The 24584-nt window shown below is 45.0% G+C and overlaps 2 protein-coding genes across 2 annotated transcripts in view; both read right to left on the reverse strand.

Moving 5' to 3' along the window:
* Positions 1-1209: 1209 nt before the first annotated feature.
* Positions 1210-1917, reverse strand: CCL21 (chemokine (C-C motif) ligand 21). Its single transcript, XM_006898549.1, has 4 exons — positions 1851-1917; positions 1626-1746; positions 1377-1544; positions 1210-1297 (listed from the first exon to the last, which is right to left on the reverse strand). The coding sequence occupies exons 1-4, from the start codon at positions 1915-1917 to the stop codon at positions 1210-1212; spliced, it is 444 nt and encodes a 147-aa protein (XP_006898611.1).
* Positions 1918-18980: 17063 nt separating this feature from the next.
* FAM205A (family with sequence similarity 205, member A) overlaps positions 18981-24584 on the reverse strand; it is a 28702-nt gene continuing 23098 nt past the window's right edge. Inside the window, exons 2-3 of the mRNA XM_006898550.1 lie at positions 24191-24236; positions 18981-22814 (exon numbers count right to left, since the gene is read on the reverse strand). Of these exons, the coding sequence (XP_006898612.1) occupies positions 18981-22814; positions 24191-24236 (3880 nt within the window). The remainder of the gene's footprint in view (positions 22815-24190; positions 24237-24584) is intronic.

The raw sequence follows: 24584 nt of genomic DNA on the forward strand, positions 1-24584 counted from the left end.
TCTTCAACAGAAGAATGATTTTCATCTGAATTCTGAGTTTCCCAAGACCTATCCTGAGAGATTTATTCTTCAGTTTCAAGAGGTTAAAAAAAAAATATGGAAGAGGACCTGGCCTCCAGCCAGGGGAGTAAGGAGGGGCAATGGGAAAAAGAAGTGGGCTTTCCCAACTGGAAGAAAGCTCAGGGTGTCAAGAAGCCCAGATAGAACTAGAAAAAGATCCTCGCAGACTCTTTAAACACAGAGGAAAGGCTTCCTTGGTCAGGCAGTAGGGAGTCCTCTCAGGCCTCAGGGAGGGAGTGGTCCAGAGGGGCTCCTAGGGCTGATGTTGTTGCTAAGGGGGGGGGTTTCAGAACTCGAGTGTGCCTGAGTGACAGGTCGCCCCAAACCACAGAGTTCAAGGTGGGATCAGAATGACAGTTTTCCTTTTGAGAACTTTCTCCAACAAATACCTGGAGTTTTCATTGAGCTCAAAGGAAAGGAGACAGTCCCTGGTGGGCTGGGAAAAAACCTGGAGGTCACTCCTGGGATGAGAGAGTGCCAGACAGTTGAGGGAGCAAGTATCTCTTCAGGGTCTCAGAAGTCTGCAGAGGAGGCATCTCAGCATGAAGTCCTCCATCCTTCCTTATTAGAAGAAACTCGTTGGAGTCTAGGAGCAGCCCTAGATCCAGAGACACTGCCTTCTGTCCTGCTCACCAGCCTCTGCTCTACTCTCTAGGCACCTGGGAGGCAAGGAAGATGTCAGGGCAGGTGAGAAACATACCTGTCTGAGCCAGAGTGAGCTCTTGGCTAGGACCTCAGAGTGTGTGACTCTGTCCCATAGAGACTCTGGTTTCCCATGGATACAAACACACAGGAACAGGTACGTGCGTGGGAGGCTGAAGCAACTTTTTATTCAGTTAGGTATAAATCATATTTGCAGGGAAGAAGTGAGTTGAGGTGGGGAGCAAGGTCAGGCTCAGGGTCCTAGGTGATTTCTCTTGAGAGAGACAGTCCTGCTGTCTTGTCCACACTCACTGGATGACCCTCCTCTGCCATTGCCTTCCTGACCTGGCCTGGTCTGGGCAGCTCAGACATTCGGGTTGGGGCTGGGGCTGGTGGGATGACTGAAGCAGAAGAAGGGGTGTGGCAGGATTAGAACGGAGTGGCTGCTCTGGGATCGCTGAATACTCCCTCTTTGCGGACCCCCTGCTTGCCTCTTGGACTGGGCTCCTAAGCCTTGGGAAGGCTCTTGGGGACTTCCTGGGCTTCAGGCTTTTTACTGGACTGTGGCCCTTTTGGGTTCATGGGCTTCTCATTCCTGGAAGGACAGAAGAGAGGGTGAGGGGCCAATAGTGGTCTCCTTCACTCCTTTCCTCACAACCCTTTCGACTTCTCACCTTTTGCAGCCTTTGGAACCCTTTCTTTTCTTGCCACTCTTAGACCCACAGCCCGGAGGGCCTTTCGATGAGACTGGTCTCTTGTCTAGACGCTGCATTAGCTGCTGTACCCAGTCCTCCTTCGGGTCAGCACATAGATCTGGCTGAGAGCGCTTCCGGGGTATAAACCTGGGAGACAGAGGTCAACAAACCTGCTTAGTCTTGTTACCCTACTGAGCTATCCACACCCCCGCCTTTGTGCACACTCACAGGATCGCCGGGAAGGGGCAACCCAAGCTTGGCTCCTGCTTCCGGTAGCCTCGTACGATGTTGGCGGGAATGGTCCTCTGACTGTACTTGAGGCAGCAGTCCTGTGCCCCTCCGTCACTGCCTGCGGGAGTGGGGGTCACAGGGAAGTAGACCCCTCTCATTGGCCCCATACCCCAGACCTCTCCAGCCCTTCACCCTCATCCGAGGTAGACCCCGTGTTTGTACCTTGGATTCCAGGGCTGTAGAGGGCCAGAACCAAGACAAGGAGGCTCAGTGACAGTGACTGAGCCATGGCCACAGCAGATGGTGAGTGTGAGGCCCGAGCTGTGGGTGAGGTGGACCGCCGCAAATTGGGGGATGGTTTGTGGGCTGGGACTGTCCAAATAAATAGGCAGTGACTTCCCTCAAGAGGCACCCCCCCATCCCCAGGCACATTGTCCAGGCAATAGGGGGGAATCTCCCTCCTTTTCCTTCCTGAAAGCGGATCCTGTCAAAATGAAAACTTTAGCACAGTCAGTCAATCCCCAAGTCACCTGATTCTACCTCTTCACTAACAGCTGGTGTCAGCCAGGCTTTTTCTTTCTACTTGCAGTCACTTCTTTGGTTAGACCTTATCCCTTCTTTTCTAGAATACTGTGATTGCATCCTCACTGTATTCTGGGCTTCAGGCTTCTCCGACTCCCACTTTTTATCAGACTGAGGACTCTTCCTAGAATATACATTTGACTGTGTTTCTCTCCTGCCCCAGACCCTTTGATGGTACTTGTGGCTCTCAGGATAATGCCATGTTCTCCGGCCTGACCTGCTCTTCTATTCTTGTGCAAACACCATATTTTACCACTAACTCTGAATGCTATTGGTTCCCATGAGCCACCTCTCACATACACACCTGGCTGGTTCCTCCCCTGAGCCCTTGCACATGGCTATCTTCTTACCCAGGCTGCCTTTTTCCTTTGTTATTTATAAGAAAGTGAATCCTTGTTCTTAGAGATCCTTTTTCTGGGTTCCCACAGCACCCTTAATTTATTCTTTTTCAGCACACAGTAGGTCTTAAATATGGAATCAAATGGCTTAGTAATGGTTTGTTTACTTGTTTGGATGCTCATTATTCTATGAGATTTTTTTTTCTGGCAGGGATCATGCTTTGCTCATCTCTGCATCTGCATGGCCTGGCACAAGTTGATTGTGCTGCAGCTGTTGCCAAGTCAGTGATAACATTGAGAGATGAAGAAGGAAGCATGAGTGTTGAGCTCCTGCACAAGGCTCCTCTCTTTGGTTATGGGAATTATCTTTAGTTGCTGTTGATATAAATGAAGGGGGTTCCTAAGAGGGTTCCATCTGGCAGTGTGGCTTGGTATCAAGAGGGGAAGGGGCTGGCCAGACATTCTTGTCAGAGGCTGTAAATAATAACCCCCAGAGGACTGGGCTGAGAAGTTGGCTATGGGAAGGAGGAGGCCTCTGACCCCACTCTGATCCTGATTTGAAGAAGGCTGAGGAAGACTGTGATGGCTGACTGGAGACTGAGCGATCAAACCAGGGCTCTGGGGAAGTCAGAAGCCCTTGGTACAACCTCGTCTTGGGGGTTTGATTCTTGTAGCTGTGGTTTTTGAGTCAAGGTCCTCGCGTACTTGTTATTCTTGAGTTGCTAAATTCCGTATTGTTGTTGTTGTTAGATGCCATGGAATAGATTACGGCTCATAGCGACCATATGAACAGCATATCTGAACCTTGCCTTGTCCTGTGCTATCTTCACAACCTCAGCCATCCTCAAGCCCATTGGTACAGTCATTGGGTAAATCCATATTGTTGAGGATTTTTTTATTCTTTTACTGACCCCCCCACCTTTCTCAACATGATGTTGTTTTCCAAGGACTGACCACCCCCTTAAAAACAAGTCAAAAGTATGTGAGATAGTTTTATTATCCTTGCTTCTCAGAAGCACCCTCCTGGTTACATTTCCTCCAAGACAGGTTTGTTTCCTCAGTTGGCAGTTTATGGGATATTAAAACCTCTTTCCCAACATCACAATTCAGTCATCCTTATTATTTACTCTTTAACTGACATCCTTGTTTTTTAGCACTCTGAAGAGGTACTTCAAAGCAGATTTTCCCAATGCAACACACTTTTTGATTTCTTGACTATTGCCACCAGGTGTGCTGATGATGGATCCAAGCAAAATTAAGTTCTTGACAACTTCAATCTTTTCCCCCCAGTCATGATCAGTGAGATCATCTGCTGTTAAATGCTGCTTCTTTACTTTTTTTGCAAGCAAGATTGTCCTCTGTGACTATGATCCTGAGGCCATAATATCACAGGAAAAATTCATCCCTGGGTGGGATGGATCGTAGGGGTTGCACAGACTTGAGACCAGACCAGGGCAGAGCTAAGATCCTGGGAATCATGTTGGTAAGTTCTGGCTTCTGGCATTGAAGGATCTCTTGATTGTTCAAGAAGTTTGCACTTCCTCACGTAAGATGTCCGCTCAGAAAAAGGTTTCATGTCTTGTTATTATGTGCACCAGTGATTTATTCCTTTTTCTTCCTGAATAGTGTGCCATTGTAAGATTTGCTTAGACATTCTCCTATTGATGGGCTGGGCTATTTCTAGTTTTTAACTATATGAGTAACATAGTTATGAATATTCTTATTCAAATGGCTATAGTATTTTTGTGAATTTTTGTTTTCAATATAGTAAGTAAAAGGGGCCCTGGTAGCCTAGTGGGTAATGATTCCTATTGCCAACCCAAAGGGATCTGCATCCACTAACTGCTCCTTGGGGAAAAGGCAATTGCCTCTCGTGCAGTTAACAGCCCGTGAAAACCCACTGGAGGGTCAGCTTTGAGTCAGTTCTGACTTGATGGCACATAGCAACAACAACAAGGATTAAATAAATACCTAAGCATGAAATTACTGGATCAAAGGGTTTCACTAGGAGCTTTGGTGGTATGTCGTAAAGTGCTAGACTGCTTGCTGATAGGTTGGAGGTTCAGACACCACAGGAAGAAAGACTTGCTTCTCTGCTTCTGAAAAGATTACACCCTAGGGAACCCAATGGGCGATTTGTCTTGTAGGATCACTATCAGGGTTGACTCAATAGCATACAAGAACAAGATGATTTAATTTTATAAGAGTTCAGTAGACCTTTTACTAAAGTAATTACTATGTTCCCACCTACAATAAGAGTTCTTGGTGTAGTTTTAATTTGCTTACTTATTTATTTATTGACTGATGTTGGGCATCTTTTCATAGGTTTGAAAATGTGAACTGTCTATCTTTTTCCTGTGTTGCTTCTCTTATCAGTTTCAGGAGCTCTTTGTTTACTGGAGTGATTAGCCCTTGGCCTGTGATAATGTTTTGTAAATATAGTACTGAAGTTTTCATTTGTCTTTTGATTTAGCTCGTGATATTTTGAAATTTGAAGATGTGTTTCATTTCCCCCCCCCCCTATTAACAAATACTGGCATTTAACAAATTCCTAGGTCACAAATCCCTGGAAATAGAAACTAGAGCTATTTTTCTCTCAAAGGTGAGTACTTGATCATACCTTAAATATTTTCAAGGGTTTATGCTTTTAAAGGTAGGAAAGAATGCTTCCGTTTTCCCAAAATTCCTTAAGGATGACATCCTCTTTGTTTCTTTCTTCATTTTTGAGTGACCAAATTTATAATTTTTTTTCCAAATATATAATTTTAAAAAAGTGTTAGCAAGGCCATTACAGCTCTAAGGTTATAAAGAAATTCTCTCATGTTTTCTTCTGGATCTTCTGTAGTTTAGTCTTTCACATGAAATCCTTTGCCCATTTAGAATTTATCCTGATGTGTAGTATATGAGGATTATTGGATCATAACTTAGAATCTGTTTTTAAAACCAAACCAGGGTCTCATTGTAGCTGTGATCCCCAGGTCATGATTGAAACATTCACTTGGTTAAACCCAGTAGCAGGTCTTGCTTGCCTTACCTCTCAGAGTGACTGCTTGTGGGGGATAGGGAGGCTGCAGAGTGATGGGGACAACTGGGAGGTATGTAACCAAGACAGAGAGGGTCAGGGTGGACCTGAAAGACTGGGCCTAGGGAAAGGATGTTACTGTTGTAGGTTGGCATGCAGAAGGGTGAGGGGTGGAGATGGGGAATATTGTTGGGATATGGGTGGAGGGCGTTTTTGTCACAAGGGCTGGAATTTGGACTAAAAAAGAGAGAACTGAGCCTTTGAGTCTGAAGTTTTCTAACAGGCTGGGACCTCAAGCATGGCAGAGAGTGCCTCTGCTGACAAGGATTGGCATTCCTGGGACAGGACTGAGCAAAAACAACAAAGATACAATTTATTGGGTCTTTGATCTGATCTGATGGCAGATCCTGGCACCAGAGAGCTTTAAATCCCAGCTCCCCCCTTCCTTCTCCACCCACCCTACCTTCTGCGGAAGTGATAAATTTGTGAGTTGTTTGTGTTTGGACATTTCCCAGAAAGGTAAGATGGCATTAGTCTGAGGTAGGGGTGGGGGGGAGGCATGTAGATAATTCTATTAGATTATTTACATGGTTTCCAAACTTGGCAGCACTTCAGAAACATGTGGGGAGCTTAAACAGAATTAGAGACACTACCTCAGACTATCTTAAATAGAATCTCAGAAGAGCCAAAAAAAAAAAAAATTAAGAACTTTTTTCAAGTAATTCTAAACATTTGGTGAGGTGGGGCTGATAGAACCACCTGGACCTATTCTGTTTCCATTGCAAACTCCAAATGAGCAAAGCACCAGAGGAAGGGAACCAAGGTAGGAACCCTAGAGAAGAAGGAGCTGGGGTAACACCCCTTAACCCTCCTCAGTGGGGGACTTTCCGGGCTAGCACAACTAGTGGGAAAAGGGGGAACATGGAAGCAAAGAGGGGTTGTGCTGTTTCTTGTAAAATCACAGACTCGTCCTCTCCCAAGACACCCTACCTCTATCCCCTGCCCTTTTTCATGACAACTTTAGGGGCTTCTAGTTTGTGCAGTATGGTGTCCACAGCGTTCTCAGATCCAACCCTCAGTCATTCCTGCCATAGATTTAGAAAGCTTTTCCCAGCATCCTTCCTAAGCCTTTGAACTTGAACTCACAGTGATGGTCCAGTCTCAGGGAGATGTTCCAGACTGGAGGCACCAAAGCTGCCCTGCATGCTCCTGGGCCTTAAAACCTAATTAGAGCTGAAGGAAATTGACCTCAGGAACTCTAGTGGCCTAGAGATTAAAGCACGCAGCTGCTAACTAAAGAGTCGTCAATTTGAACAGAGAGGCCTCTCTGCTGGATAAAGATGTGCCAGTTTGCTTCCATACAGATCATAGCCTTAGAGACCCAATGGGGCAGTTCTCCTTTGTCCTGTAGGGTCACTATGAGTTAGAATTGTTAGGCAGTAAAGGGTGAGGCTTTGATGGAGGTGAATCTCTGGCTGGACAAAAAGCCAAGGAGGAGAGAGGAGCTGCCCTGAGAACAAGAAGGTGACTTAGTAGTAAGTTCTTACTACTACCCTGCATCAGGTGGCTGAGGTTTGTGGGGAAGGGGTGTACATTAGAGGGAGACACTCAGGGAGGATCAAAGGAAGTGGAATGCAGGGAGAGACACAGTCTCCAAGACAGGGCCTGAGATGATGAGAGGAGTTGTTACTGTTTGCTGGGACCCTAAGTTTTTCTTCCAGTCATTCCTCTAGCCTCATGTGCTCACGTGAAACCCTCCTACCACAGTCCCATTTGGCCCCCATGGCTGAGCATTGTCATCTGGAGCCTGTGGTTCTGAGAGAAACTCTTCTCTTGGTCCCTTGGCCAGGATGGATATAGACATTGGTGCAAGAACACCCTACCAGGGGCGCCTTCCTAAGAGCCTTCTTTTGGCTGAAGGCTTTGCTTCCATGAACTGAGAGGCTCTGACCAGTGGTTGAAACTTCTCTGGAGTGGCTGAGGAACAGAGGATGCTGTGCTGGAGATGCTGGAGGCTTGATGATGTGGGGGAGATGCTGGAGGCTTGATGATGTGGGATGAGGTAAGACATTCTGTTTATTTCAGCTTTGTCCTATTGATAAAAACAAATCTAACAGACTATTACTAGATCGAGACCCTAGAGGAGGGCAAGGGAATGTGGAAATGTATTCCTTATGTCAGCCTCGGTGTCAGTAGGCTAACTACCTTTTTAGGACAGGCTCTGGAGCTTGAGTTCTTAGGTGTGAATGTTGCAAGAATCTGGGAATTATTCTACTGGAAAGTGGCTTTCACCCCAGGGCCCCAGACCCATCTGCTTCTGCCTGGTTGGGGGTTCCAGGGCAGCAGATGCTCTCAGCTGGTAGGCAGGAAATGGGGAGGGTATAGCAGGAATTTCAGCTCAGGGGTGGGATATTCCAGAATAGGGACTGAGAATGGACCCCTATGGTCCTGGATGTCCCGCTGGGTTCAAGAGTCCTGAGCATCTTGGTGCTCTTGGCCTCCCATCTGACCATTGATCCCTCCACAAACACGTTGTCCTGTGAACTCTGTGACTGTGACTGAGAAAGCTGGTTGGTTTCTGGGGTACAAATGACATGTGATACATATGTTTCTATATGTAATGTGGTTACAGATTATAGTTAGGTGGTGACAAGAATAAAGTTGGAATAATGGTGATGTTAAAGTAGGTTTAGAATTGGTTTTGGAGTTGAAATTGACAATAGCTAGTACTTCTTGGATTAGAATTGTATTTAAGGTTGAGGTTGGGTTTAGGATTATGATTAAAATTGGCCTAGGTGTCAAGGTCTATGCCTGATATTAGTTTTAGTTTCCTAAAATAATCTTGAGAGGGAGTTTAGCATTTTGTATGGCACTGATTTGGTTTAGATGAGAGGGTTTTGGCCATTGTCTGGGCCACCACACTTGAGAGTTATGAATGCTCCCTGTAGCTGTGACCTGTTAAGAAAGGTTGGAATCCAACTTCTGACTAGAGAAGTCATCACACTTTTCTCATTCAAATTTGACTAACAAATATTTAGAAACTCCTACAAGTATTACTTTCCTGAGGTATACTTGCCCCAAGGGTTGCACTTTTTTTTTTTTTTACCAAGGGTTGCACTTAAAAGCACTACTGATTTAGAGTTGTCCCTGGGAACAGAATTAGAGTTGAGCTTAGAACTGACAGGCGTGGGATTGTGGTTAAAATTAAAATCTGGGCTAGAGGTACGCACATAGTAATGGCATGTGGCACAGTTTCCATTTTGAGGAAGCAGAGCCTGCACCTTCACGTTTCCTTGAGAATACCCCTGGCAGGATGGGTCCGTTTTCTTCTCTTGGTGTTTCTACCTGCTGCGCTGAAGAGGCGAGGGGCCAGAACCCTGAAGGGATGGAGGCAGCAGTACTTTGGGGGCCCTTGTGGAGAGATGGGTGTGCAGAGGGATGAGGCTGCCGACTAGGGCAGTAGACTCACTGCCAGCCCTTGACATTTTTCAAGAACACACAGTGAAGATGTTGAGACTCGGCATGTGTACTTGAATCCAAGACTGTCCTTGTTGAAGGACAAGCAATGGAGCAGAAATTTCAACCAGAGTTTGGAGGCAAGAGAGATGAGCATGGTCTGAGGTGGCCTAGGGGGCTTTCTGGGGGAAAGAGGATTTAAACTTTTGTTGTAGGATGGAGCTCTGGTGGCCTAGTGGTAAGAAGCCACGCTGCAACCCCAAAGGCAAGCAGTTTGAATCCACCAGTTGCTTTGTGGGAGAAGGATGGGCAATCCCCTCCCTTGTGATTTACTACCTCTGAAAACCTGTTAGGTCAGTTATGAGTTCATTCCGACTTGACAGTACACATCACCCCCCCACCCCCCACCCCGACCCCGACAGATCTAGACTGCCTTTGTTTTTGTGGGTCTATGAGATTTGCTGTGTCTGTTGTATAGGTGAGTCTACCTTTGTCAGTGCATATGCATTGTACCTGTGTCTGCTTGAGCACGTTTGACTTAAGGTGCTCCTGTGTCTATGCAGGTGTGTTTCCAGGCTATGTCTCTGCATCCTTTTTTTTAAAAAAAAATTATTATTTTTTGTGCATGTACCGTCAAATCAGATCTGACTGGGACAGGAGGAGATTGTCCCTCCTTCTCCAGGAGAGTATCTGGTGGATTCAAACCACACACCTCTGGGATTACAGTGCAGCTTCTTGCCACTAGGCCACCAGAGCTCCCTTCTCTGCATCCTCTATAGTCTTTCTGTGTGACATCTTTGAATCTGCATATCTCTCGTCATGTGCACATGTTTATGGGTGTTTTGCATCTATGTGTTATTATCCAATAACATGTGCATGTGAGATTCTCCTCTAGACTCTTCTCTTTACCTTCCCCCTACCGTAACCTCTCTCCTGCCCCATCCCTGATATGTCCCAGCTGTCAGCAGTATTTACTGCAAAGATTGGCTTCCCTTCCTCCAGTCTGGATTTCCATGGACCAGGCTGTCTGCCCAAGACCCTGCCCCTGTGGCCTCTGGATAGCCTTGACCTTGGAAGTGATAGACTCTGGAAAGCCCCCAGCATGCTCCTTGCCTGGCCATGGACCCAGAGATGTTATGACTGAGGAGACAAATGGGGAAAGGGGGGGATCATTGGCAGAACCCATCCCTCCTTCTGGAAACAGTTAGCTTCTTCTGACCTCTTCTCTTCAGATCCCCTTCTCTCCTTAAGCTCTCATGAATACCAAGTATTCAAGGGCCTGCCCTCACTATTTCTAGGGATGAGAATAGACATTCCTTACAAACACAGCCAGACCCGGCAGAGATCTGGTACACTCTGCCTTCAGCACCTAATCTGCCTATATGATACCCTTTCTCCATCTCATTTTTATTCATTCATCCTTCTTTTCTAACCTTAGAGTGAATTGTGTGTTTTTTGTTTTTGTTCTATACTATTGAGGTGAAACCAGCCTCATAGTTGATCCTCCAGCAGATTTTCAGAAGCAGTAAATCACACAGGAGGAGATCGCCCATTTTTCTCCTGCAGAGCAGGAGATTTGAACAACATACCTTTATGTCAACTGTGGAATTCCTTACCACTATGCCACCAGAGCTCCCTTTCTAGAGTGGATACAGGAACCATTCTTTCCCTTCCTTTTTTTTTTCTTGTGTATACCATTAAATCAGATCCTACTGGCACAGGAGGAGATTGCTCCTCCTTCTCCAGTGGAGAATCTGGTGGATTCAAACAGTGTATCTTTGGGATTGTAGCTCAGCTTCTTGCCACTAGGCCACCAGCACTCTCTCACAGGAACCATTTTTATTCTTCATTTTATAACAGCCCTGGCTAATGCCGTGAGTCCCCCTCCACAGGCTGGGCTGGCCAGTACAGGGGCAGAGGCTCAAGTACTTCTATTATGGTACAGGAAGGAGCATCTCAGTGCGGTCTCAACCTCACACTCCTGTGCTCACTGTATTTTTTTTCTTTCTTCTTTTTGGCCTTCCTTGGGTAGAAAAAGGTGAACATCTTAAACTGAGATAGGCATGGTCCTTTGTCCTTAAGGATCCTTAAGGATTCAGAGATTAACTGGAAGAATGTAGTATAAAGAAGATATTCTTTGTTTGTTGTTGATAGTCAATCCTCTAAATGAGTTTGATAGAATTTTGAACTACCCCTCAAAGATCCCAAATGAAGCATTCTAGAAGGTCAGGGCTAATCATCATGACATGTTGTTACCGTAAAGGTTGAAAGGTGAACTTCAAAGATCCTGAGTAAGCACTGATGTCTTCTTAGCATTGACCATTAATTCTGAGGTCTCTGGTATATTTGGAGCTTATGTTCTACCTTGAAGTTGTATGGTTTTTGTTTTTGTCAGGAAAGTTTTCTTTTGTCCTTATTTTAATTCTCTTGAGCCCTGGAGGGAGTAGGAAGGTGGGATTGTGCTTGGGTTATGGGGTCAGATGAGCGAGGCTTCATTCTATCAACAACATCCTGCATGAATTCATAAGCTTTCACTTTTGACTTTGCTGAGAACTCAGAATCCTGAAGTCTTGGTGAAGCTCATTTCACTGCCCTTTGGCACAGGACTTTGGTCAACAGCATGAGCCCATGCTGGGCTGGAGCAGGTGGGAGCCGGTGGGGACCATGGGAAGGACCTGCTCCACCCTAAATCAGGATGTGTGCACATTAACCCTGGCTTCCCACCTGATGCACTGTGACCCTTTGAGTCACTTCCCTTCATGCTAGACTTCCTCTGATTTCTCTCTGTTCTATGGCTCTCTGCCTAGCTCCTACCAGGCAGGGAGGATACACCTCCTATAAGAACTCCTTTGGTGATACATTAGGAAAACACTTGGGGGGAGCTGGTATGGTAGGAGTAGGACTTTTGTCACCTCTCCTCTGAAGGACATGCTAGAGACTCGATCTTCATCCTTTAGCAAGGAATCACCACCCAGAGCAGGACCACGTTCAAAATTTCCCCCATATTGGCTCTTCTGCATTACAATGGGTATATTGTGCCAAGTCCTGGGGTCTTACAGAGGCAGTGAATCCAAGCATCCCCTTCTGGTTTGATGGGATGGTGAATTATACTGATTTCCTTAGGAACCAGTGAGGCAGGGGTATTCCACAGTTCTCTAGACCACATTATTTACTGCTCCGTTTCTAGATTTTGGATTCTCTGTGGTAAATCGGGACAGATTGTGAATGTGGAAGCATGTAAGGGGTATTAGACAATCAAGCACACAGAAATCAATCCCTTGGACCCAGGTCTTTGGATTCTTGCTTCCCAGTTCTCTCCCTCTAGTCCCAAACCTCACTGGTTCCTGCATACCAGCATGTCCCATGTATTCTGTTTCTTGTCTCCAGCTCCATGTTTTTTCTTGGGCCTGATGCATCTAGACATTTATCTAACAATCCTCTTGTAACTCGTGTTCAAAAACTCCTGCTTCATACTCATAAGTTACTTCTCATGACTGCCTAGGTTTCTCAGTTGACCACCACTTCTGTACAACTGAATAGGAACTTAACCACAATAACTTCTAGGATCCCTCCTTACGGTTTGGTTTCAGGCACGGTTCTCAGTAGCCATTCCCCCACCTCGACCATGGTTCTAACCCAGTTCCTCACTTGTTCCTGGGTCTTTGCCCATGCGTTCATACCTGTAGGAGAAACTTCATCTAATCCACAGACTGCACCCTTATTACCACTACACTCTCTTTAGAGTGAAGTGCCTGTGCTTTCAGGGAAGGCCAACCTCTGAAGTAGGACATTCACTCCCATTCCTTCTCCTCCACGATAGCACTTGGATTTAGCACTTCTACGTTTTCTCTCCTTCATTTTATTCTTCTCAGTTACCTTTTCCTATTAATATCCATAGTCTACAACTTTCATCTTTCAGAAAAATAACTTTCTGGACCCCACTCAGCTGTTTAGCTATTGCTTAATTTTTCTGCTAAGTGGAGCAAAATTCATAGGAGGGCTCTGTGTTTGTAATCACCAATTGTTCTTCTTCTATTCCCTCAGAGACTGCTCCAGGCATACTTTCACATCGATCAATTACTTGAGTCTTCTCAATTGTCATGAATAATTTTGCTGTTGCTAAATACAAGAAACTCTGAGTTACTTGTGTGGTAAGTTGTCTCAGGGCTCGGCCTTTTTGTTGTTGTTGTTGTTATGTGTCGTCAAGTCGCCTGAGAATCATAGCAACCTTATGTAACTCTAGCTCTGAAGCCTGCACTGTTCTGAGCCAGCCTCACTTACTCCGATACACCTACCTCCATTGCCCTAGTTACTCTATCAATCCATCTCATCTAAAGTCTGCCTCTCCTGCACTGTCCCTCAACTCTTCTGAGTGTAATGTCCTTCTCCAAGGATCGGTCCCTCTTGGCCACATGCTCAAAGTATATGAGTTTCAAAATCCTAACCTCCAAGGAGAAACTTGGTTTCACCCTCTCCATGACAGACCTATTTGTTTTCTTGTTGGTCCATAGTATGTTCAAGACTCTTCTCTAGTACCACAACTCAAAGTCATCAATTTTTTCTTCTATAATCCTTAGTCATTATCCAGCTCTCTGATTTACATTCACTTCTTTGCTTATCTTAACTGCTGTTGTGATTAAAATACATTCACTCATTTCTCTTTTCTTCTTCTCTCCTCCTTTCCTTTCCCTCCCCTACCCCATCTCTTAACCTCTCTCTTCTAACCACCCTCCAAGTCTTTTATGAGGCTAACTCAGGCTAAGGTAAGAACAGATTGTTAGGGGTCTGGTCTTAGGAAGAGCAGGGAGATAAGTTAAGAAGTTACTGCAGTAACGGTTACAGCAGAAGTGGTGAGAAGTGTCTAATTCTGTATTCATTTTGCAAGTATAGACAACAGGGAACATTGACTTATTGAAGTGGATGGTTAAGAAGGAAAAATCAATGACATCAATGTTTTCAGCCTGAAAAACAGAAAGGATAAAGATACCCTTAACTGATGAATAACACATTTGGAACAAGTTTAGTATTCCAAATTGACTATTAGGGGTGAGGTGGGCAATCAGTACTTTTTGTACAGTTGGAGATGAATATTGGAGACCAATGGTAAATACTGATTAGACAACTGGGAACAAGAGACTGTCTACCCCATGAGATTATAAACTTCAAGGGCTAAGGCCCTTATCTGGACTGCTATGTCTTGCATAGTACTTGGAACATTATTGAATATAAAATCTAGCTAAGATCAGATGCTCTGTTGAAGAAGGAGGGGCAATCTCCTCCTGTACCAATCAGATCCAATTTGACAGTACACACACACACACACACACACATAAAATAAAATTAAAAAAAACCCCAAACTTAGCTAAGGTAATTTTATTTGTGACCCTTCTAGGGTTCTCCTTACCTTCTTATCTGAATGCTTCCTCAACAGGTTTCCATATTCCATAACACTCATCACACTGATGTAATGATTTCTCTGTCTCCAGATCCCAGACTATTAATAATAAACTATTATTGCAGTATTACCATGTGCCAGTAACAATGTCCAGGTTCTGAACAGGAAAATTACTGTAACAATTCAGGCAAGAAAAGATGAGAAACTGGACTGCACACCAAGACTGCAAGAGTAGAAGGAGGGGGCCCAAATTGAGCATTATCAAGATTAGACAACTTGATGTATAGGCTGAACAAGAAAGGAGGTGGACAGTGACACCACTCCCTGAGCTTAGAAAATAGTTTGGTGGGATAGAAAGAAAGTGTATGGAGATTTAAAAATGAACCTGTGGTATCTTTGAAACAAGATGGAATTATGGTTGTACAGGTGCACCAGTGGTGCAATGGTTAAAGTATTCAGTCACTAGTGGGAAGGTCAGCAGTTCAAATCCATCATCCACTTGGCAGGAGAAAGATGTTGAAGGCTGCTTCTGTAAAGGTTTACAGCTTGGAACTGTTGGGGGGCAGTTTTCCTTGGTCCTATAGGATAACTATGAATTTGAACCAATGGAACAGCAATGTGGTTGTCAGGGAGAAGACTAAGAGAAATGGCTTTGGGAATCATGAATACTTTAGTAGCAATTGACCTTTTGTATATGTGTAAGAGAATAGCTCCATTTCCCAGATGAAGAAACTAGGATTTAGTAACGTTAACCTGTCAAATGGCAAAACTAGGATTCTAACCTCAATGATCTTATTTCACATTCCATCCTTGCAATTAGCCCTTAAAACTTGCATCTTCCCCAAGGGTCAGACGTTTGGCCTGAAAATGATAAAAACACTTGCTCAAGTGTTTTTGCAATGTTTTCCTTGAATTATGATTTTGCTTCCCTGTGCCTCTGTGTATTATTTTGTCCCAAAATCATTCTCTAGCTCCTCCTGCCAAAAGTTTTCTTCCAAGGAGAGGATGAGCCAATTCTTTTACCCAGACCTAACCTCCTATTTAATGGGGCAAGCACAACACTGTGCTGATTTACTACCCTGGCCTCCTTAATAGATCCAAGGGCCCACACTCCTGCCCCAGTCAAGGCAGCAGGAGAAGCAAGTACAAGGTCAGCTTAGGTCTCCTTAGGAGTGCAAGAGCATATGATGTTCACCAGTAAGAAGTCAGATTCTGGCTGGGACCACTGAGACTGCCTCTCACAGTGGTTTACCGCTGGTGGTGGCACTGGGGGAAGGGGTGAAGACTGGCCTAAGCAGAATACAGGAAAGAATTTGAGGAGTTTAGTGTAGTAAACCAAGAGGCCTCCTATGAACAGAGGAAGAACGTGATTTAATTTGGATGTGAGAGAAAGTGTCATAGGATTTAGTTAGGAGGATTTCTATTTCCTGGGAACTTCTTCTAGATCTCAGCTTCCCTCATAAGATTTCTCCATTTCACTTCAAGGATTTCTATTAATAATAAACTTATTTCCGTGAAATAAACAGTAAATTATTGGAGGGAGGCAGAAAGGTCCATCTTGGTTTTGAGCAGCTGAGCCAGTTGTATCAAAGTACAGTTTAGATTCCTGGCCACTTGCTGGGTAGCTGGCAGGACACATTCTAAAAACCTCCTTTTTACAGTCAAGGTAAGTGGTTTTGGTGCTCCCCCCCCCCCCAAATGAGGTGAAATAAATAAAGACGAAAGCAGAAAATAGCTTAAAGCAAAGAGGTTGGCACTAGGAGAGGTAAGCTTTCATGGCACAGTGGTTAAAACATATATCTACTAAACAAAAGGTCAGTCATTTGAATCCTTGGGAGAACTATGTAGCAGTCTCCTCCTGTAAAGATGTAAAGCCTCAAAACCTTACGGAGATAAAAGTTGGAGAGGATTTGGTGAGATAGGAACTCTTGTACATTGTTATGGGATTTTAAAAAGAGGTACCACCACTCTGGAAGGCAATTTGGCGTGTTCTCACAAAGTTGAACATAGAAATTCCATATGACTCAGCTATTCCACTGCTTAGAATATACTAAAAAAAAAGAGAGAGAGAAATGAGGCACAAACGGAGACTTGTACACCAATATTCATAGCAGCGTTATTCACCATCGCAAGAACATGGAAACAGCCCAAATGTCCAACCACAGTTGAATGGGTTGAGAAATTATGATACATTCACACAATGGAATACTACACAGCTCCTAGGAGCAATGATTTTGCAAATTACTACCTAATTTGGGAGAGACTGGAAATCATTATGGTAAGTGAACTAACTCAGTCTTTTATGGACAAATACTCTATAAGACCATTATTGTAGAACATATACAACGATCCAAGGGGGGCGAGGATGTGAGCCGAGGGGTGAGGATGGGTGGGGAGTAGAAGGGAGGATTAATCAGAGGGTCACACAATTTGATGAGTGGAGGGATGAGTGAGAAAAGGAAATGGAATCTGGTGTGAAAAATAATGTATACAAACTTTGTAAGTAAAACAGTATAAAATAAAAATCTTATTTTTAAAAACACAACAAAATCTTAAGGGGCAGTTAGTTCTACTGTGTCCTATAAGGTCACTATGTATTGGAATTGACTCAACAGCCATGCGTTTATAGGTGTTAGGAAGTTGGTGCCCCTGTGGCCCAATGTAACATGTTGGGGTGCTGACTGAGAGATGAATATTTTTAATCCACTAGCCACTCTGTAGGAGAACACAGACCATCTTCTCCTTTAAATAGTCACAGCTTCAGAAATCTGATGAGAGGTTGTAACTGACTGGATGGAGTAGGCTGGGTTTTTGAAGGTGATCTGGTGTAGTCTGTGGTGGGGTACAAGTCAGGAGTCATTCTCTGAAAGACAGACAGATCCGGGGAAGGGCTATGGATGAATAGGGCCCACAGTTTTTGCTTATCATAGAGGTATGTTCAGGAAAGCAGGACTAAAGGAGGATAGTAGAGGACTCTAATATAGGTGGTAATGTGGAAACGAGACACAGCAGCAAGGCAAGGGCCAGGATCCCGGCAGTAACGGGAGTGGCGGGCTGGGATAGGTCTAGAAAGCTCCTGTTTTCCATGGTTCTTCCCAGAAACGTCAGTGCTAAGTTGACAGCTCACATTACGATATCTGAAAGCCAACTGAACCTCAGTGTTTATTCATCTCCCTTCTTCTCAAGTACTTGGGCCTTAGGTTGATTTCCTGGCTCTGAAATTTCACTCCCCTCCTGCTTAATGCAGAGAATGCCAGCTTTTCTTCCTTATTACACCCTGGTCAGGAAAAGCACACGCTGTCCCCAAGTCTTTATACCTTTATATGGGTTCTCTCTCTCCCTTCCTCATTTCCTGCCTCTCCTTGGGGTTGGGAGACAAACACCACTCCGCCTTCTACACTGATCTTCATTCTTCCACATAGCTGAGTGGACATGGAAGTGGCAAGGTCATAGCTGGTGGCTTCTCTGAAAGATCTTATTAAAATCATCAGGGAGCAGAGAGGGGAGAAAGTCTATATGTTTTGGTTTGGATGTCTATCAACTTACTGCTTTTGCAAATAAAAAAAAGCATCTCTTCAAAGACAGAGCACTCTGGCACCCCCCTAAAAATCTGTCTCCTGTTGGGTATAGGTGGGTCAAGAATGCACTGATTTCCCAAGTGGCCAAGGGGTAAAGAGTTGCACTGCCAACCTGAAGGTATGCAGTTCAAATGTACCAGCTGCTCCATGGGAGAATGATGGCAATCTCTTCCTGTGCAAATTACTGCCTCTGAAAACCATGGGGAGGGTCAGCTATGGGTTGGTCTTGACTCACACAACAACAACTTCCTGTTCAGTGCTATCACATTGCTCCTTGGGGCCGTCTAAAGTCACTGTGGGAAGCTATGATTGAATCTCCGCCTGACCACTACCCTGAACACAACTTAAAAGCCTTATCATTTATACCCAAGTCCCTTTATCTAGTTCAGTCTAGAGGTGGGAGTTGTTGTTTGGAATGCTCATAAGACTCAAATTCACTGTGGTTGAGTTAGAACTGATCCTCCAGCAGGTTTTCAGAGGCTATAAATTGCACAGGAGAAGATTACCCCCAAGAAGATGCAGGTGGTTTTGAACTGCCAAAGAAGTACCATCTTTGGATTAATAGTGCAACTCCCTACAGTGTAGGCCACCAGAGCTCCCTAATTTGGAATGCTAGCCCAACTGAAGTGTTAAGCATTTGCCCTAGATAGAAAGGATTGTTAAATCTCCCTCGTGTATTCCATTAATGCGTTATGTTGTTGTGTGCCATCAAGTCTGAACCAACTCATAGCTGGCCCTGTGGTGGGTTTTCAGAGTTAGTTAATTGCACTGTAGTGGATACCAAAAAAAGAGCAGCCGACAACTCTTTGCATAAAATTATATTTGGAAGTGGCACTCTGTCCGACCTGCACCTTAATGAAAAGGACAATATGGGTTCTCCTCAAGGATGCAGAGAGGTTTGAGAGGTTGTAAATTCTCTTTGAATATATTCAGTCTTGTCTTTGAAAAAACCAATATTTCCTTCTGAGGTGAGGGTTATGACTAGGGTGAGATCCCTGGGTGGGTGGCATAAGCCATGTAAGGGCAGTGCCTAGGACAGTAGTGGGGGTGGCCCAGGACTGAGGCAGAGTGGACTTGATGAAAGCGGTATCGGAGCTGATTTTCTGGGGCCTGTGGGCCCTTCAAGATCAGGCCCACATGCTTCTCAGAGGCAAATGATTGGGTTTTGAGATAAGCTGTTGTCTTTTCTGTCTTAGTTCTCCCCACAGGACCTTTGGCTGGGTCTGCATTCGGCTTCTCAGCATTTCTTTTCCTTGTTTTGGTCACTTTCTCTGTCAGAGAATGTTTAGGGTTTTTATCTACTTTGCAGTTTGGATTGGGTTTAATGTCGTTCAGGGCATGTTTCATTTTATTTAAGGTATATTCTGAAAGGGAGAAGTTCTTGTAAGTATGGCCTGACTTCATCTGACCCAGCTCATTCCTCAAAGTTTGGCTATTCAAAGAGTAACCCTCCATTAGTGGGTCTGACAGAGGCTGGTTCTGAGAAGCCTGGGACACCACAGGCAGGGCCGTCCCAAGAACCTTGCCTGGTTCTAAAAAGATATTCACCTTGTCCTGACTACCTTTCACATTGTTCTTTTTGTATTCTTTCCCCGCAAGGACTCCTGAAAGGAGCTCTGGAAGCTTAAGGTGACGGCAGGGCTGCAGATTCTGCTGACAAGTGGTAACAAGGTCAAGGCTATGAAACCTTTGCCAGGGACCTTGGGACATCTCATCTAAACGTGTCCTCGCTGGTCTCTGGTCTTTAGCCGAGCCTCTGTTTTCTTTAGCTGAGGGGAACCCAAACCCTGCATCTCCTTCTCCATGGTCCACTGCTGGTTTGAATTTCCCTGGGGGCTCTTTGCTCTTGGCCAGCATGGACACTTGGGTAGCATCTTTGCTCTTGTGAAGGCTTTGGGACTTGTGATACCATGTCTCTTCCAGACTGGGGCTATTTCCTCTGATTTCTGCCCGAGCACAAAGCACCTGAGCACCTATCTGGTCCCTGATGCGCTGTGAGATCTTGGAAACCCACTGGGCAGAACCAGGAGCTCTTTTGAAAGCAGCTTGCGTCTGGCTCTTCAGTAAGCCCTTTAACTCAGCAACTAGCTGTCCTTTCAGGTGAATCCACTTTGGATCTAAGTTTTGTGAAATTTTTAGTGAGATTAATTGTTCATGGAGAGATCTTTTACTTTCATTGGCTAGATTCCGAAGTGACTCTCGTGTGTAAACTTTCTCTGAGAAGGCTGCGATTTGCTTCTGGGACTCCCTTACTTTTGCAGGAATTCCCAAATGTATTTCTAGGACCTTTCTTTTGAGGTGGAAATTCAGTTTGCTTAAGGCGGTGGCTTTGAGTGAATTAGGAAGACCAGTAGCTGCTGGACCTTCTCTAGGTGCCACCTCCACAGTTTTTTTCTCTTGCTCTTGAATCGTGGTCTCTAGGGTGCTCTCTGTAGAGGTCTTATATTTCTCAAAGCCAGTCACATAGCTTGTGCATTGCTCTGCGTATGAGATCATTTCAGTCAAAGGTTCTGTAGTGATTTGGACAGACTCAGAGATTTTCTCTGTGATTATAGATTGATTAGGGATTTTGGGGGCCAGGGTCTTAGAAAGAGCCACATAATAGAGAGCAGGAAGTCTTGAAAAGAATGCCGAATACTTATGCTGTAATGCTGCCTCTAGTTTTTTAATCGCTTCTTCAGGCAGGGGTTGTGGCAGCTTAGTTTCCTTGACGACAGCATCTGGTGAGCCCTGCTGCTGCTTAATGCCTGTTGGTATCCAGGGTAAGACTTTCTGATGGAGGTCAGGATCAGCTGCTGCCTGCAACTCTAAGCACTTGGTTTTAAAGATGCAGGGCAAAGGAGTCACTGCCAAACTTCCAGAAATTCTGCAGTCCCAAGAGATAGATACACGGTTAGGAATATTGCCCTGGCGGATCTGCCAACATTTGGAATGGATGTGGCTCTGTAGTATTGCTTTGGCTTGGATGAGCAAATGTGACAAAGGAAGTGACCCTGGAGCCAAGGTCAATGAGATCGAGTCACTAACCCCATTGGCCTCTGATGCTTCAGGCTGGAGAGCTATGTTGCTCCAGGGCAGGGGCTGCTGCTTAGCAGGAGACCAAAGTGATTGAATGGACTGCTTGATTTTCTGGGGCAGGCCCCAGTGATAGTAAATCAGCTTCTTCTGGAGGTGGATCTCCAGCAGCCTTCGGGATTGGTCTGGGAAGAAGAGTAGTTCTTTCGTGAGGACTGAGACAGGCTTTGTGAGCCAGGAAGCCTGCATAGTCTCAGGAGTTTGGGCTGTGTCATAGGATTCAAAAAGCATGGAGTTCTGATCAGATTGAGACCTCAGGAAAACAGTTGGCAAGTCCCACCGAAGCTGGAGCTGCTTCTGCAGCAAGTGCCACTCCAAGGTTTCATACTCAGCCAGTGTCAGAAGTGGGAAATGGATTTGGGTTTGCTGATGGTCCAGTGGGGACTTCCATATTGGGGAAGGTGGAGATGAAGGTGGGGCTGACTGGGCCGAGCGGTTTGGCAGCAGAGGGAGGAAGGAGGGCTCTTTCAAGAAAAAAGGAACGCTCAGGGAGGGCTGGGACATGCTCCTGTTTGTAGACAGGATCAGTGAGTCCATGAAGGTGTTAACTAGGGACTCACTGTGGAGACAAGGGAGGCCACAGAATAACTGACTCTGCTTCTTCTTCAGATAATCCCTTGAATCTTGAGCCTGTTTTACAGGTTGTATATTGAGGCCTCTTAGGACTTTAAAGGCTGGAGGGTGCAAAGCCACAGCCAGAGGGTCTGGAGCTTTCTGGTAGTTGTGGCATCGTTTTGGATCTGTTATGGACCATTCAGAAATCCAGAAAGCCTGAGTGGGCTGGGCGCCCACCCACGGACTCCCGGTGTAGTGGGGAATCTTCTCAATTGTTTCCACACAGGCATGAGAGGTTTCATTCATGATGAAAGAAACTGGTTGGCTGTCTCCAGGCTTGTATAACAAGGGAGGTTTTGGCATAAGCTGCCTCAGGGATTCCTCTACACGTCTGGGGAGTCCCCATCTCTGGAAATGTGTCCATTTTTTAACATGGACCTCAAGAAGCCTGAGGACTTCAGAACTGAGGAATGGGAGATTAGCAGGGAGGAGCACCTGCAGAGGATGTGTCACATCTGCAAACTCTGTGTCCAGGGACAACAAAGGCACATGGTAGTTAGAATATTGCTGGTCTTGCTTTTCCTGGATATATTTGTTGCTATTATTTAGGATTTCTTCATGGGTCACAGGAAATCTAAAGTCCGTAGTCATCGGGGAAGACATAATCCCTGGGTCACTGGGCACATCCGGCAGTTGAAACCCCTGCTCGAAATCCAGGTGTCCAGTCCAGTAATCTTGGCTGCTGATCGCACTGGTTGACGGAGCAGCTGTCTGTCTTAAGGAATTTTGATCCATTAGGTGTGACTCCTCAGGGCTTATTAAACACTCTCTGGGTTGCTGGGAATGCCATTCCAGAGTTTGCCCAAAAGAGACTGTGGGCATGGATACCTCAAAAGAGACACTACTAGACATCTCTATGCAAGGGGAAGGCTGCCCTCCTGAAGGAGGTAAGATGCTCTCACTTGATAACAGCTGCTGAATCTCCAGAGCCGCGTCATTGCAGGTAGGACAGCAGGGGTCTTCACACAGGAGCTGCCGCACACTCCCCTCCGGAGGAAGCCATTCCTGGCTGGGAAGGGAAACACAGCGATCACTGCTGATGGGGGTTGGGGGGTTGGCCCTGCCCTGTCCTAGGCCTGGAAGTCTTGGGCCTCCCTTTGGGGGTCTGCCACTTTGCCTTTCTCCCTAAGAAAATGTCATTCAGCAGGTTAGGCCTGGATGAGCTAGAGTTTGGATCTTACTGGTCAAAATCTAAAACAACTCATGGCTGGGTTCTCCGAGAGAACGGGGAGTTCGAGTCAGTTCTCAGCTTAATGACATCAAGAAACTAGAAGACAACCATACAGATAGAATGGTCAACATCAGGAACGCCTCTAGATAAAACCTAGAGTCAGTTTTGTTTGAGTTGTGAAAGCAACCTGTTGTTCAGTGTTTCCATACTTTGGAAAAGGAAATTCTTGTGAGAACTCTGCATTCTGGGGTCTTTGAGTTGTCTATACTTCTGCCATACACAATGTCTTTTGTAAATCAATCCTGTTTTCTGGGTAGCTTAACAGGACATTATCTGAGATCTGTCCCAGAAACTTCCCTAAAGACAGACCGGAAGTAATTTTTTAAAGTTCTAGCTAGACTTAGAGGGGTCTTCCCTGGAAGGGCTGCAAAGAGAATACAGTAATATCTTCATACAAAATGCACTGCCTTAGCTACATAGCTTATTTCAACACTGAGTTCAACCCCATGCTTATGCAATATGTACTAGCTGGACCCTGAATTCTAGGGCTGCTCTAATACCAAGAGCAGAGTGGGAGATTTCCATTCTGGAGTACCAGACTTCCCTTGACCCTAGCAACCCTCTCAAATCCATTATTCCTCTCTTCATCCTCACCCCAACTCAAGTTGGGAAGTTATCACAGGTCAGGCTAGGATCTGGGAGACAGACAAGAATAAGTCACCTTTTCATGAGAGAGAGCAGTTTCCACGGATTCTCGGCCTTTTCTTGGTGAGCTCTTCTAACTGAGAAACCAGGAGAGAGTGTTAGATGACAGGAGAGGGTCAGGAGAATCCCATAGGAAGCTGAATAGTGAAGCTTTTGACTTAGAAGGAGAGGAAATGAAAAATCCCAACTCATGCTCTAAGTCATGTCTTTGTGCAACTTTTATAGTGTGTGTATTCTAGAATGGAGTTAATTTGGCTTCTACAGCTACAGTGTGAGTGAGGCAGGAAAGTAATCCTGGGCCCATTTTCTAGTAAAAAGACTAAAACTTTGATAAGGTCAAAGTACCAGTAAACAGTGCACAGTTAAAGACTTTCTCCCAGTAAATAGTGCAGTTTTAAGACTTCCCCCCTCTCTGTTCTCATTCCTAGGGAGGTAAGGTAGCAGATTTTGGAATATCCCCAGGTTCCAATAGCCCATCCAGGGAAGTTTCTGTGGAAAGATACACATTTGTGGAATGGAACAGTCAGTGATAAAAACACCTGGCTCCTGGCACCATAGGTTAGAAGGGGTCAGGACCTATGTCTATTTCCCCCATAGTGAAGAGGAATAAGAATAGAGACTTTACCTCTTCTTGTTCTCTCTCTAGCCCTGTACCGGACTCTTCGATGTCGCTTAAAGATAAAAGAAAAAACAAAGTTCAAACATAATTTTCTTGTAATATTAAAATGTGATCAAATGGAAATATTTCTCAGTCTCTTTCTATATTTTTCACTTTTCCTTTCTTTATTCCAACTTTTTTCTCATTTGATTGTGGTAAAATGTGTAACAAAGTTTTTCCAGTTTTAACCATCTTTCAAATGCATACTTAAAAGACATGAATTACTTTTACCCTGTTTTTTTAATCATTATTGTTTCTGTTATGTGCCATTGAATGGACTCTGACTCATAGTGACCCTGTGTACAATAGCTCTGAACCCTAAGCCAATCTCACTGTCTCTGATACCCCTATTCTTGTTATC

This window comes from Elephantulus edwardii, unplaced genomic scaffold (assembly GCF_000299155.1).
Source record: "Elephantulus edwardii isolate Elephantulus edwardi_28Jun2011 unplaced genomic scaffold, EleEdw1.0 scaffold00232, whole genome shotgun sequence".
Taxonomy (NCBI): domain Eukaryota; kingdom Metazoa; phylum Chordata; class Mammalia; order Macroscelidea; family Macroscelididae; genus Elephantulus; species Elephantulus edwardii.